The sequence below is a fragment of the Lissotriton helveticus genome, chromosome 2_1, assembly GCF_964261635.1.
Source record: "Lissotriton helveticus chromosome 2_1, aLisHel1.1, whole genome shotgun sequence".
Classification (NCBI taxonomy): Eukaryota; Metazoa; Chordata; class Amphibia; order Caudata; family Salamandridae; genus Lissotriton; species Lissotriton helveticus.
In genome coordinates, this window is record NC_136059.1 from 1,059,275,539 (window position 1) to 1,059,290,852 (window position 15,314).

Genomic DNA, 15,314 nt, shown 5'->3' on the forward strand with positions numbered 1-15,314 from the left:
GTCCAGTTAAGTTATAGATGGTTGCTATTGGCTTGTGGATATTTTTCAAATGAACGACAGAGATAATGCCTTTAAGACCACATGGACAACTCTATGTCAGGGCCAGATGCTTTAGATTATGCTTATCCTTTCTTCACTTTATTCCACAGCAGTCATTTAATAAATGTAAACAAAAAACACATTTCCCAGAACTCAAGGGAAAATGGAGAAACAAACAACAGACGAGCACAATCCATGAAAATGCATCGTCCAATCAGAGTCCAGGATCCAGCATATAGCCCATCTTCAGTGTCCAGGTCCTCCTCTTTCTTTGTTGATCACAGCCACAGAGGAGTGTTTTTCCTTCCTTTTATTGCGTTGTGCTTTATAGTAGTAATCATGCTTAGGTTGTTACTGTGATTTATGTCATAATTGAACAAGTTACTTACCTTCGGTAACGATATATCTGTAAGAAACATTAATTAGTGTTAGATTCCTTAACTTAGAATATCCCCAGGCGTCAGATTGGATCCTAAAAGATTTCGCTAGCAGTATATCTGCGCGTCACTAGGTGGTGTCGTGCGGCTCCGTGTACGTCGCTGGTGTCGTATACGCCGAGATGACGTCACGGAGACTACTTAGGCGCCACCCAAACGCGCTGACGTCAGTTCTGTACATGACTTTCCGCGCCAGGAACGCAGAGCCATGCAAGACACTGACCACTGGTGCATAAAACTAGGGCCCTAAAAGGGATGACCTTAACCCTAGAAATCAGTTCGCAGAACGGGGAGGATGGGTGGGCCCTAAAGGAATCTAACACTAACTAATGTTTCTTACAGATATATCGTTACCGAAGGTAAGTAACTTGTTCATCTGAAAGAAACACGTTATTGTTAGATTCCTTACCTTAGAATAGATACCCCAGCAAAACCAACCCTGGTGGTGGGTCTGCAAACTAAAATCACACCAGAAAATCTCAGAGAACAGAACCGCCAAAGAAGCCGCCTCTCCGGACTTGGCTGTCAAGGCAATAATGCTTGGTAAAGGTATGCAGCGAGGACCATATAGCTGCCTCACAGATATCCTGCAAAGGGAATCCCCATCCCAGAGCAGTAGTGGCTGCAGTCTCCTGAGTAGAATGGGCACGCAGCCCCACAAGAGGCTCCTTTTTAGCCAAAGAGTAACAGCCTTTAATACACAGAACAACCCACGAGAGATGGTTCATTTGTGCACAGGCCGACCTTTCTTGGCACCCACGTAGCCAACAAAGAGTTGGTCGTACGAGTTACTTGCCTTCGGTAACGATGTATCTGGTAGAGACGATGCTAGCCGCACATTCCTTCACGGAGAATTATCCCCAGGCGTGACACTGGATCTAGAAACTTCTTACCACAGCATCCATGCGCGCCAGGGGTGCGGCGGCATCACGCGACTCCGCCCAGGAGTCGTCCGCGTACGTGACGTCAGCGAGGTCACATAAGCCCCGCCCCGGCGCGCCTACATCAGTTTTCTTCTGAGAACTTTTCTGCACCACAACGTGGAGCCACCAGCCAAAAACTGTGGGAGCATGGGAACAGTGTGCGAAAGAGTAGAAAAGAGGAGGCGCCATAAGGAACAGTGCAACACTGCAGTGTCACAGGGAGGGACAGAAGAATAGAGCAGAGCCCTTACCAACCACCCTGCTAGTACATAGACAACCGCCCCTCCCGTCCCCCGTATACAAGGAACATGCGTAAAGGGTCATGACATGAAGCAGGCCTACAACCCCTATGAGGAAACAAGGAGGAGAGCCAGTCCAAAAATGGACAGGAACAACCAACCTCAAAGCCACCCCGGTATAGAGCGTAACCACGCCCCAAGCAACAAGGGCAAGGCATGACCAGACAACCCCAATTCAGAGGGTAGCAGAGGGGACAGGCCCCCTTAGCAGCAAGAGGGAAGGAAGTGAGTAAGAGGTAGGGAAGAGAGGGGAGGCAGAGAACAAAAGGCCAACCGCCCCAACCTAGAGCATTCAGAGCAACGGTGTACAGGAGCACTGTAACCCCATCCTCTGAAAAAACAAAGAGGAGGAATGAACAGCAAGAAGACAAAACCACCCGTCAACAGCAAGGAGACACTCCTAAGAGACAAAGCCCCCCACCAGGAGGCGAGCACCGAAGACCAACCCAAGGGTCCTCGCAGAACAGGGAGGAAGGGCGAGCTGTGAAGGAATCTGCGGCTAGAATCGTCTCTAACAGATACATTGTGACCGAAGGTAAGTAATTGATTCATCTGATAGAGACTACTAGCCGCAGATTCCTTCACGTAGAATAGATACCCTAGCAATACTCACGAGGAAGGAGGGTCTGTGAAAGGGTCCCACCAGCTATGACAGGACAGAGGGTCTCACAGGGGACCAGACCTGCGGACCGGACGAGCAACCCGCTCCTTCCCAGGCGAGAGGAGCCCCACAAGCAGAGCACCATCGACCCCAGAGGGATGGAGGAAGAAGGGAGAGAGAAGAAAGAGGCGCTCACACTCTCAAGAGAGGACCAAGGGCAAAGCCAGAGAGGCCGAAGTACCCCACAACCCTCCAAGGCAATAAAGCTTCCACCCAAGCCAGGGGGAGAACTCAGAGGGCCCAAGGAGACAAGGGAAAAGAAGGCGAGTCCACCCCAGACGGAAGGCAACATGCCAGCCCGAGCGGCGCCAACAGACATAAGCCGCCAGAATCAAGAAAAAACAGCCCAGGGCCTCATGAAGACCGGGCGGGTGACGCCTGACCAGGGAAAATACAGAAACATCCCCGCCCACAGGACATGAGCAGGGAGGTGAGGAAATGACCGGACACACCAGCACGAGGGGCCGCGCACACAACCTCAAGAAGCAAAGCAACATACAGAAAAGCCATGGAGAACAGGCACCCAAAGGCCACCAGAACTCCCCAGCCGAGCGCAAGCTACCACTACCCCACATAGGGTACGTTTAGTCCCAAGACATGGGAACCCTCTTTGGAAGAACTTCCGTAGCAGAGGAAAAAACAAAAGACGACAGGGAAAAAAAAAACGCAAAAGGCTTGACAAGCAGCCCAAAGGAAAAACAGACGGCCTAATCTCAGGGCCAAATCTGTGTAACAATTCCAGCAAAACACACACACACAGTGAACAAAGGGCCGTCCAGCAGCCAATAATGCCAAGTCCCAGCAAGGAGGACTCAATGGCCAGAAAACACACTCTACAGTAAGAGCGACCGTCCCAAGAAGGTCCAGAACCAGCTCAACTCAGCAGTCACTGAGAAGGGGAAGGAGGAGGATGAGGATAAGGCGGAGGAGGAGGAGGAGGACGGAGCCCTGCCAGGAACCTTTGGATGGCGGAGTCAGCCGGGGCATGGAACAATAGGCTACTATCAAACGGAAGATCAATGAGTCGTTCCCGAAAATTTTCGGGGAACCGCCGTTCCGAAGCCAAGCATGGCAACTGATAGCGACTGAGGAAGCCATGGCCCGGCCCAGCACCTCCGAGATTTCCAGAGCTGAGCGAAGAATAAACGCTGCTAGCTCCAGGCCATCCAATGCATGATGCCGTAAGTCCACCTGAACAGGCGCCTGGGAAGCTGAGGATCCCAGGGACTCAGCCGAGTCCCACAAACAGGAGGAGGTCCTAGCCAGGACACACAAAGTGTTGAGGACCCGCAGGATAACGCTGGTCGAGGCGAACATATTGCGCCCCCAAGAGCCTCCCGGAACGGCAGAGTCAACAGTGGCGTCAGGGAGGGAAAAGCAGTCCGCAAAAGTGGACTGGAGGCAGAGGGGTGGAGGGAAAGATACGCCGGGCCACGCGGCGCCGGAAGGTGCCGCTCCAGAAGGTGTTGCTCAGGCGGCTGAATACGCATGCTTTGATCCTGTTGCGGGTTGCGCCGATCCATCTGTGTAAAGGATACAATGGAAATCCTCCAGCGGGCGCATGGTCAGAGGAGCCAGATGAACGAATGCACAAGTTAATACTTGTGTAATGATATATCTGTAAGAGACATTAGTTAGTGATGGATTCCTTACCTTAGAATAATCCCCAGGCGTCAGACTGGATCCGGAAAGTTTTGCTTAGCAGTACCCCTGCTCGTCGGTAGGTGGTGTCATGCGGCTCCATGTCCGTCACTGGTGTTGTGAGCGCAGAGTTGACGTCACGGAGACTACTTAGGTGCCACCAATGCACGCTGACGTCTGTTCTGTACACAACTTTCCACGTCAAAACGCAGAGCAATGCAAGATACTGACCATTGGTGCATAAAACTAGGGCCCTAAAAGAGGATGACCTTAACCCTAGTAATCAGTTCGCAGAACGGAGAGGATGGGTGGGGCGGGAAAAAATCTATCACTAACTAATGTCTCTTACAGATATATCGTTACACAAGTAGTAACTTGTGCATCTGAAAGAGACACGTTAGTGATAGATTCCTTACCTTAGAATAGATACTCCAGCAATACCAACCCCGGTGGTGGGTCTTCTAACAATATTACACCAGAAAGTCACGGAGCACAGAACGGCCAAAGAAGCAGTCTCTCCGGACCTAAATGTCAAGACAGTAGTGCTTGGTAAACGTGTGCAGCAAAGCCCACGGAGCTGCCTGACAAATGCCCTGCAAGGGAACGCCGTGTCCCAAGGCAGTAGTGGCTGCAGTCACCCTGGTCGAATGGGCACGCAACCCCACAGGAGGCTCCTTCTTGGCCAAGGAGTAACATGCCCTGATGCACAGAACGATCCACTGGGAGATGGTCTGCTTGTGCACAGCCCAACCTCTTTTGGCGCCCACGTAGCCAACAAAAAGCTGATCATCCACCTCAACTGCTGTGTACACTGCAGATAGAATGCAAGCGCACGTTTTGGGTACAGACGGTTGAACCTCTCCCCTTCCCTTGAAGGATGCGGAGGTGGAAAGAAGGTGGGCAAAGTGATGGTCTGCCCGATGTGGAAGGGCGTGACAACCTTTGGCAGAAAAGAAGGACGGGTCCTTAAAACCACCTTGTTCGGGTGAACAGAAAGGAAAAGAGGTTTGGAAGAAAGGGCCTGGAGATGACTCACTCTTCTGGCAGAGGTGATAGCTACCAGGAAAGCCGTCTTTAGATTGAGAAGACGTAAGGGACAGTTATGAAGGGGCTCAAAGGAAGCGCACATCAGAAAAGTCAAGACAAGATTTAAGTCCCACTGAGGCATTATTAAGGGCACGGGTGGAAACGCATGCGTAATGCCTTTAAGAAAACGGTTAACAACCGGGGACTTAAAAAGAGAAGGATGATCTGAGAGCCGTAGAAAGGCGGAGATGGCCGAAAGATAACCTTTGATAGTGCCTAAAGCAGAACCCTGCTGGGCCAAAGAGAGAAGGAACAGAAGAATCTCAGAAATAGGGGCAGAAAGGGGATCCACAGCCTTCGCTGGGCACCATGCCACAAATCCTTTCCACCTGCAGGCGTATACCATTTTGGTGGAGGGATGCCTGGCTGCCAGAATGACATCACAGACCTCGGAAGGAAGATCGAAAGGTGTCAACTGTCACCGCTCAATCTCCAGGCATGGAGGTGGAGGCTGGACAGGTTCGGGTGGAGGACCGTCCCCTGCTGCTGCGACAGAAGATCCTCCCGAAGAGGTAATCGGAGATCGATCGCCAAGCTGAGTAGCTCTAGATACCAGTATCTTCGTGCCCAATCCGGAGCCACAAGGATGACTTGGGCCCGGTCGCGCCTGATCTGCTTCAGCACCCTGGGTAGAAGGGGCATAGGCGGAAAGGCGTACAACAGACCGCAACTCTACTCGTTATGAAAAGCGTTGCCGAGCGAGTGCCGCCTTGGAAATTCCAATGCGCAGAATTGATGACATTGCGCGTTCTCTTTGGTGGCGAATAGATCTAACCAAGGCTCTCCCCACAGCTGAAAGAGACCTTGCGCCACGTCCGAGTTCAGACGCCATTCGTTATCCATTAAGCACCAGCGGCTGAGTTTGTCCGCCCTAGCGTTCAGAGAACCTGCCAGATGTTGAACCACTAAGGTAATGCCTTGATGTTCCAGCCATGTCCAGAGACGCAGAGCCCCCTGACATAGGGTCCAGGACCCCACCCCGCCCTGTTTGTTGCAATACCAAATGGCGGTGGTGTTGTCCATGAACTCCTGCACTACACTTCCCCGGACAGAGGGAACGAATGTGCTCAGTGCAAGCCGGATCGTCCGCAGCTCCAAAAGGTTGATATGGAGCCGGGACTCTGTCGGGGACCAGAGACCTCTGATCTCAGCCTCTCCCAAGTGGCCACCCTAATCCCAGGAGGGACGCATCCGTCACCACTGTGCGCTCCGGTTGGGGAAGGGAGAGGGATCTGCCCTTGACCCAATCTCGATTCGTGAGCCACCACTGCAATCGTTGAGCAATGCCCTCCGAGATCTGGACATGATCAGACAGGTTGCCCTGATGCTGTGCCCACTGAAACTTCAGGTCCCAATGCAAAGCCTGCATATGCCATCTGGCATGTCACCAGCAGGATGCAGGAGGCCATCAGGCCCAGGAGCCGTAGGGTCATCCTGACTGAAACCCAGGATAGAGGCCGAAAGATCGGAACCATAGCCTGAATATCCCGGACTCGCTGCTCGGGAGGATAAACCCGAAACAGTGTAGAATCCCGAACTGCTCTGATGTGGAGCTTCTGAGAGGGACTCAGGTCCGACTTCGGCACAATGATGGAGAACCCCAGCAAATGCAGGAGGCCGTAGTCTGGAGGTGGGAGTCGACCGTTTGCAGCGAGCCCGCTTGAACTTCTTCCTTCCTAAGGAAGCGGCTGACGTTCCGGAGGTCCAAGATGGGACGCAGATCCCCTTTGTCCTTCTTAGGGACCAGAAAGTAGTGGGACTAACAACCACTCCCTACTTCTGGCCCAGGAACGCAGTTGATGGCCCTCTTGGCCAAGAGGGCTGTGACTTCCTGCTGGAGAAGTGCCAACTGTTCCCCCGACATGCGCATGAGGTGGCATGGCTGGAGGGGTAGACTGAAAGGGAAAGGAGTAGCCCTTGCGGATGATCTGCAACCTTCACTTGTCCGATGTAATAGCATGCCAGTGGGGGAGGTGATGGCGGATCCTGTCACCCACTGACGTGGGGTGCCTCCCAAAGCTCGGATTAGGAAGCTTTGGCGGTAGAAGAAGCAGGGGCGGAGGTGGACTGACCCCCACACTGATTCCCAGACCCGCGGAAGCCGCGCTGGGGCTGGTTCTGCACAGGCTTGCTGAAGCAACGTGCCTGGGCGCCCCATCCGTGGCCACGAAAGGGAAAAAAACCAGGAGTGGCTGGGCTTTTCGTGGAAAGACCTAAGGAATTAGCTGTGACCCACGAGTCCTTAAAACGCTCGAGCGCACTGTCGGCATTATTGCCAAACAGGCGAGTGCCATCAAAGGGCATGTCCATGAGTGAGCTTTGGACATCTGGCGAGAACCCGGTAGATCTCAACCAAGCGTGGCGACGAAGCACCACAGTCGTAGAAATTGCCCTACCTAGTGAGTCCAAACCACACCGAATGGCGAACTTAGCCGCATCTTTACCCTCGGCAACAGCTTGGGACAGCACAGCTTGGATCTCTTCAGGACACTGAGACAACACCTGTGCAACTGTATCCCACACCGCGTGGGAATAACGGCCCAACGCATAGGCATGCAGTGTTCACCGACCGCAGCCCTAAGCTGGCCGACGAGAACAACCGCTTGCCGAACTGCTCCAGCTCCTTAGAGTCCTTATCCGGCGGAGCCGTGGGAAAGGCACTCTGGGACGTCAAAGCTTGGATGATTAGGCTCTCGGGCGTAGGATGAGTGGTCATAAAGGCAGGGTCACCTGGAGCCGGGCGATGACGCCTGGCGACATTGTTATCTACAGGGGCCCATGTGGCTGGCCGCGACCAAGTGCCCAGTAAGAGGTCAGTGAGGGCATCATTAAATGGCAGCAGGGGCTCCGACAAAGTGGACGCCGTCTGGTGCACCTCAGTGAGGAGATTAGTTTTCAGGGCCAGTGTAGGGAGATCAAGGTTGAGGACCTCAGCTGCCCAACGGAGCGCGACCGTGTAAGAAGCGCCCTCCTCCATGGTAGGCGGGGGAGAGGCAAACCCCAGGTCAGAGGAGACATCAAGACCGCCAGCCTCCTCTAACTCATCCGCCCAGTCCTGCTCAGAGTCACACTGACGAGCAAGAGGGTCCTCAGACCCCTCCCACTCGCCCTCCACCTCCGCTGTATGCGGTACAGACCGCGGAGACAGGGCAGGGCCCGGGGAAGGAACAAACTGTGCCGGGAATGGCGCCGGACGGGGCTGAATCTGCGCCGCGTCCCAATGCGGATCCCAGGCAGAGACAAAATTGTCCTGGAACCTGGGCAGGGGCGGAACAAATGGAATCCGCTGTGGCGCGGAGGCAGAGCCGAGGGTGGCGCTGGGGTCGGCAGCATGGGACCTTGTGGTGCTGTAGCCCGAGCCAGTGGCACAGGATCCGCTGGAGCCGGGGCCGCTGGCGGCGCCCACGGCTCAACAGGATCCTGACACGGGACCAAGGGGCGCTGGCGGGAATCCGAGGCCTAAACATGGTAGCAAGAAATTCTTGCACCTGTGCGGGAGTCGCCGACGAACCCGGATAAGGTGGGTAGTCCGTGGGACTCCCGGGCTCTGAAGGAGCCGCAGGGGCAGAACCCCCTGTCCCCCTTTTCCTCATTCGGGGACCGACAGGGGGACGTCTGAGAACAACAAAGTTTCTTCGACTTCTTTTTGTGTAGTCTCTTTCCCGAATCCGAGGGTGAAGGCTTGGAGCCCCAGGAGCGATGATGGTGGCCCCGCAAGCATTCTCTGGAGCGGCCCCTAGACCGTGAATGGTGCTGGGACGAGTGTCAGACCTCAAGCAGCTTCCGGCGCCGCTCCCTCAAGGCCTTCGGGGCCATGGCCAGAAAGTCCATGCAGGACCGAGAGTCGTGGTCGCTTTCCAGGCAGTAGAGATAGACGTTGTGGGGGTCCGCCACCGGCATATTGCCACGGCAGGCCCCACAAGACTTAAAACCAGGCATCACCAAGTGCACCAGAGTAGGCTTACGGGAGACAAAAGTCTAAAAAAGATAGTCAAAAAGTGACTAAGGTACGTGCTCTAACCGGATCTGCGCTTACTGGCGCGGAAAAATAAAGAACTGACGTCAGCGCGCATGGGTGGCACCTAAGTAGCGATCAGGTGGTCAGAGGGACTGGGGTTTGTCAATACCAAAAAGTCGCTGTTGGCCCCCGCTTTGGTCCCAGCTCAGAAGGCCATGTTCTCAGCCTTCCTTCGTGGAAGATGTCCAAGATCCGTCACAAGCTAGGCTAAACGTTGGTCAAGGAGAGAGTGCCCCTCAGACAAATGGACCGCGTGATGGGACTCCTGTCGGCCTCCATTCAGGAAATTTTTTCGGGCTTATTGTATTATTGGGCCCTGCTGAGGCTAAAAGTGGGGCCCTCGCGGAGAGGGCTTCCTTACTATCATCCAGTGTCCCTGTCTGACAAAGCACGGGAAGAGATTGGCTGGTGGCTCACCCATATGGATGTGTGGAATGGCCGAGCAATATTCGGCTCCACCCCAGACCTGGTTATCGCGTCAGACACCAGCAGATCAGGCTGGGGCGCCAGGTGTGGGGATTTTTCCACAGGAGGTTCTTGGTCACCGCAGGAGCAAACTCTGCACATCAATTGTTTGGAACTTTTGGCAGGGTCTTTCACTAACCGTTGTTGGACCAGAGACCGGGTCCAATCGTGTGTCCTACTCAAGATGGACAGTATCTCAGCGGTCAGGTGAATAAATCACCTCAGTGGCACTCGGTCGAAGGTACTCTCAGACCTGGCAACAAACCTTTGGCACTTCTAACTCGACCACCAGATTTTGGTGACAGCAGAGTATCTTTCCGGATGAGAGAACCAGGACACGGATTGGCACTCCCGCCACTTTCGGGATTCTAGCCTTTGGAAGTTGCACCCAGAGGTCTTTGCCATGTTCCAGAACCTTTGGGGTCGATTCTCAGTGGATCTCTTTGCCTCCAGACAGCATCATCAGGTTACCCGGTTCTTCAGTAGATGGCCGGACCCTCTGACAGCGGCCACGGACGCTTTCCTGCAGGATTGGGCTGAGGAGCAGGCTTATGCATTCCCGCCATTCGCAGGCAGAGGTGGTTCTCATTATCCCCTGATTTGGAGGTCGCAAGTTTGGTTTCCGGTTCTACTGGAACTTTCTTGGGATTTTCCAATCCGTATCCCCCAGTTTACAGAGCTTCTTCTCAATTGGATCACTTTCCGCATCAGATGGTGCTCAATGGGTCCCTACACCTAATGGCGTGGAGGATTACAGGAGTAGATGGTCGAGCCCAGGCCTTTCGGCATATGCTGAAGACCTCTTGTCTAAGGCCTTGTCCGACAGCACGGTCAAGAGATACCAGTCAGCCCGGAGGTGATGGTGTCGGTGTGTGCGACGGGGTTGTAATCCAGTGGGCGCAGACATAGTGCAGATCTTGATTTTTCTGGCGAGCCTGGCCCAACAAGGTTCGGCCTAATCCGGGTGGTCAATACTTTTCGGTCTGCTATTTTGGCAGGGCATATTAAGGTACAAGGGGCACTGGTTGGGGAGCAGCCTTTTGCGTGTCAGCTCAGATTGTCTCTACCCCCTGAGCCGCGATACTCAGAGTTGTTACCAAGGTGCTCCATCTCTTCTTGTCAGGATACAACCTTTAGCACGCAACCATTACATCGCACTACACTTACAACACAGGCATTACATATCCTTTACAACGCACGACACTACAATGCAGGCATTACAACGCATACCATTACAACGCATAACATTACAACGCATAACACTACATCGTATGACACTACAGTGCAGGCATTACAACGCATACCATTACAACGCATACTGTTGGAGTTAGAATAGTAATTTTTCACCCTTACATTATCCAACACTTACCCTACTGTTGCACCCCCTGGAGTTAGAATAGTAATTTTTACCCCTATACTATCCAATACTTACCTTAAATTCAATGTAAAGGTGGTATGAGATGTAATGGAATGCGTTGTAAATCTAGTTTTTAATGCGATGTAGTGTTATGTGATGTAATGGAATGCATTGTAGTGGATGTTACGATGTAAAAACTGCGTTGTAAGTGCATGCGTTGTAAATGTATGCGTTGTAACGTCATACATTCCTTCTTGTCCTGGCAATCAAATGAGTTCTTGTTGAGGAAAGAATTGTTGGCTAAATTGGTGATGCACCTCTGCCTGATCTCGTGTAGACGAGTTTCAGATATTAGGGCCCTTGGATATCACAGACAGGGTTTTTTCCCTTACCGCGGTGTCTTTCACAATTTGTCAAAGAACGAAACGTCACACCAGAGTGATAAGAGTACCCCACGTTTCCAGCATATGAGGAGATGTCCTTGGAACTTGGACCTCCCGGGGAGAGGCAACATTTGATCACCCAGCGGAAGCCGAATAGGGCAGTGTCATCTCCCACAATTGTATGCTGGTTGCAGTGGATCATCCAGGAGGCGGTTATTAACCTTTGCTTTTTGGAGCCAATTCTGATAGTGGAGCGATGGCCTCCAAGGCTTTCACTCTAGGAGCGAGATTGAAGGCATAATGAGCGCAGCAGATTGGTCCTTAGACTCAACCTTTAAGAGGTTCTACTTCAAACCTATTGTTGATGTGGCTCGCCTGGTGGTAAGTAAGCTTTAAACTAGCACACTCAGAAGCCTCCGGTCCTGACATAGAACGAAAAATGTCTTAGCTAATGTAACAGAAAATTTCAATTCTATTAAGGACTCAAGGCAAGAATTATCCCATCCGCAGAGAGGTTCTGGAATACCTGCCCATAGAGAGTAAGTAAAGTGTTCTTACTGGCGCGCTTAACATGTTTTCATGATGTTGGAACAGTGTGGTATGGAAATGTATTACAATTAAAGAACGTTTTACGTACTTGTGATTAGAGGTCAGGATCTTCTTTCTGTGGAATAACAATTGTTTGGAATGCATTTAATTCATCGCTGATTCCCTTCTAGTTCTGGTTCCTCTTCTTTGGTTGCAGGAAGAGATTCTGAAAAGCAGAACACGTAGAGCAAGACGAATGGCGTACCTCACGCGAAGAAAGAGGACCATGACACTGAAGATGGGATAAATACTGGATCCTGGCCTCTGATTGGACAATGCCCTTTCATGGATTGTGCTTATCTGTTTGTTTGTCCAATTTCCCTAGAGCTCTGGGAATTTTTTTTTTTTGTTGATGTTTATTAAATGGCTGCTGTGGAATAAAGTGAAGGAAGTATACGCATAATCCTCGCCTCCTTAACTCCTTGGGAGCTTCGTAAACATACCTCCCCAGTGCTGCGCTGTCCATTATCCGGTGCTGAACTGGACGTCCAGCGGTCGCACGCAGCACTGGGGAGGTAGTGCCCGTGACGACCGTTGGCCGACGGCAGCACTTAAGGGGTTAATAGAATTGAAACCTTCCGTTACGTTAGCTAGGAAGTTTTTCATTCATGTGCCCAAAGTGAAAGTGCCCTGAACACTTGATATCTATGGGTATTCGAATGAAAATAATCCATGGAACACAAATAATCTACATTCAACAAACATATATTTTGAGACTGTCAATATTAAAATCACAAAACCGTGAGTATGGGTTTGCAATAAATCAAAATTCCAGAAATATTTCCTCCGACTTACATTCATAGGTTTCAGTCGTCCAATTATCTTAATATCAGGAATGTCACTATACCAGGCAGCAGCTAAATTGCGTTCTACAGTCACTTCCAGATTCAGAGGCTGTAATATCTCAATTTCATTTTGTAATGACCCTTTGTCAAAACCCGTCCTGTGGTTAGAAACAAAATTTGACTTGTTACGCATGAAATCACAAATGCTTGAGATATGTTTGCCCTTTTACTAAAAGTTGATACTATTGTACATTTTGAGAATAATGACAAAATAAGTCATATTTACTGAAGCTGAGGCCTTTCACCAACTAGAATATAAAAACAGGCTTTTCCAAGACAGTAGTTTGCAAATTTTCAATGGACAAATAGCACAGTCAGATTGTCAGTTAAATAAAATTTATGTCACTGATGGTTACCATTGACTGGATTTAGTCTCATCACACCTTACATATCTGAAACATCCTGCGATTGCTCACACAAACTTGCATTACATTTGCTGAGTAAACAATTTGGGAACGTATTTGGGAACGTACATGACAATGACCAAGAAGTTGCAGCTATGTCTTGGATGAAAGCTTCAACAACTTAACTTTTTTAATCAAAAAGATGTATTTTTGCAAAACATTTCCAGTAAATCCAAAAAAAGCATAGACAAAAAATACAAGTCTATAAAAATATATCTAACATCCCATCCTCCCCTCACAAGATTGATCATTTAACCCAGGTTTTAGGACTGAAAAAGGCAGAAAACATTTTTGCTTGAAAACACGGCTCACCTTTGCATCAATCAGGGAAATGATGTATGAAGCAAAAACACAAGTCTGACTTTGAAAAGTTAGTTTTGCCTGCTGTTTTTTACAGCGCTTGTTCTCAGAGGTTGCAGGTATGTTGAGAGCACAGAAGCTGTTCCACACACCCAATCAACAAGGCCTCACAAAATTCCCTGTCAAAGACTGGTCTGATAAAGCAGCCCTACTCTAATGTCTATACATATTCAGCCATGAATGGTCTGTGAAAGCAAAGACATTGTTAGATTTTTTTACACTGAGCTTCTATGCGACTATGAAAGCGTATGAACTATATCTATAAGAAAGCACATGAAAGCCAAATATTCCTACCTTTTGTCAGGAACTCTGACTAGTTGTTTGACTGAGAAACCAGCAAATGCAGGCTATGGGTGCATACACAGATTTTACAGATTAAAAGGCGAAATTTGGTGCCAACATTACCGTGAGTGGAAAGCTCGGTTTAGTAAAAAACAAGAGCTGTACTTCCTGTTCTGTCACCACTAAGGAGTGTCATTCACTCATCTACCCTAGGCAATACTTACTGAGTCTGGTGCTGCAGCGCCCCCAGACCTGAGTACAAGTAAAGAGGAAACAGAGTAAGAGGGGGAGGAAATACACAGCTAACCCCTGAAGAACTGGAGGTCACATCTCGCGTGGGAGGTGTGAGGCAACTCAGAAGGTGACCAGCCCTCGTGCATGTGAACTGAGGGGTCCCAGGGACGTCAGCCAAAGAGTTGCACAGTGGAGTTAGGAGGGTCAGCCATGAAACAGCAGTATAACACCCATCAAAGTGTAACCAATAGGAGGTACTTGACAGCTTGGATTCTGAACTGCGTTGCAAAATGTTCAATTAAATCGAAAGTAGCAGGGAAGAAAGATCCCACCTCAGACAAGCAGAGAAAAGGAAAGGGAAAGGCCACCTCCCTAAGTAAACAAAGAAATGTTTGCACTTCGCAGTCCCAAAACATAGATCCTTATTGCAGATGTCCCTCCAATAAAAGTGAATATCCTAGGAAAGAAGAAGGTAGGTTTAAAATGGAACCTTCAGACAATATACACTAAAATAAAAGGTAGAAGCAAAAGCGCCGAGTGTGAATTAAAGAAAATGAAATGTAAAAGCACATGAGAGGCAAAAAGAGTTTCATAACCTTGCTGCTGGTTCTATCATACAGGTAGAATAAAGAAATGGAGGCTGTATGTGGGCATCATGAATCAAAGTATTAAAAATCTCAGGATGCAAAAAAGGAAGGACTTGAATACATTTATGAATGCTTTTTTTCACCAAGATTTTACGATGAATGAGGTGATAACCAGGAAAATCATGTGAATACTAACAAAACTGAAAAGGGTGGTATCTCCAAAAGAAAAACTATTCTAATCGTGCTCCAAGATCAATGACTACAGATTACATTTTCGGGTACGCAAGTTTTTATGAGATTACATCAGCAGGAAAAGTAGCACTCCATTACCCTGGCTTGGGCATAGAAATTGTTGAATGAGTTAGATGACTTGGGTTGTATACAAGGAGGTGGCTGGTATGACTGCCATCTTCAGTTCAGCACATGGCCGAGATATAGGGGCATATGTATGAAGCTCATTTCCCATTCGCAAACGGGCCGATTCTCAGAATGGGCTCGTTTGAGAACGGGAAAAAGCCTTTTGGGATGTATCATCCCAAAAGGCCCTCCCAAAAAAGGGAACCGCAAAATTTGTGATTTCCTATTTTGTGAATGCATTTAAGGAATCGCAAATTATGATTCCTTAAATGGGATGTAGAAAGCACCCAAGTTGTGCAATTTCTCCTTAAGAAATCGCAAATTACCACCAACTTCAAGTTGGTGGTA

At 50.0% G+C, this 15,314-nt stretch overlaps 1 protein-coding gene across 2 annotated transcripts in view; it reads right to left on the bottom strand.

Moving 5' to 3' along the window:
• Positions 1-15,314, bottom strand: part of VPS13A (vacuolar protein sorting 13 homolog A) — a 2,196,319-nt gene that overhangs the window by 1,367,116 nt on the left and 813,889 nt on the right. For both annotated transcript variants that reach the window (XM_078675860.1, XM_078675861.1), the window contains exon 34: positions 12,693-12,840. In XM_078675860.1, the coding sequence (XP_078531986.1) occupies positions 12,693-12,840 (148 nt within the window). The remainder of the gene's footprint in view (positions 1-12,692; positions 12,841-15,314) is intronic.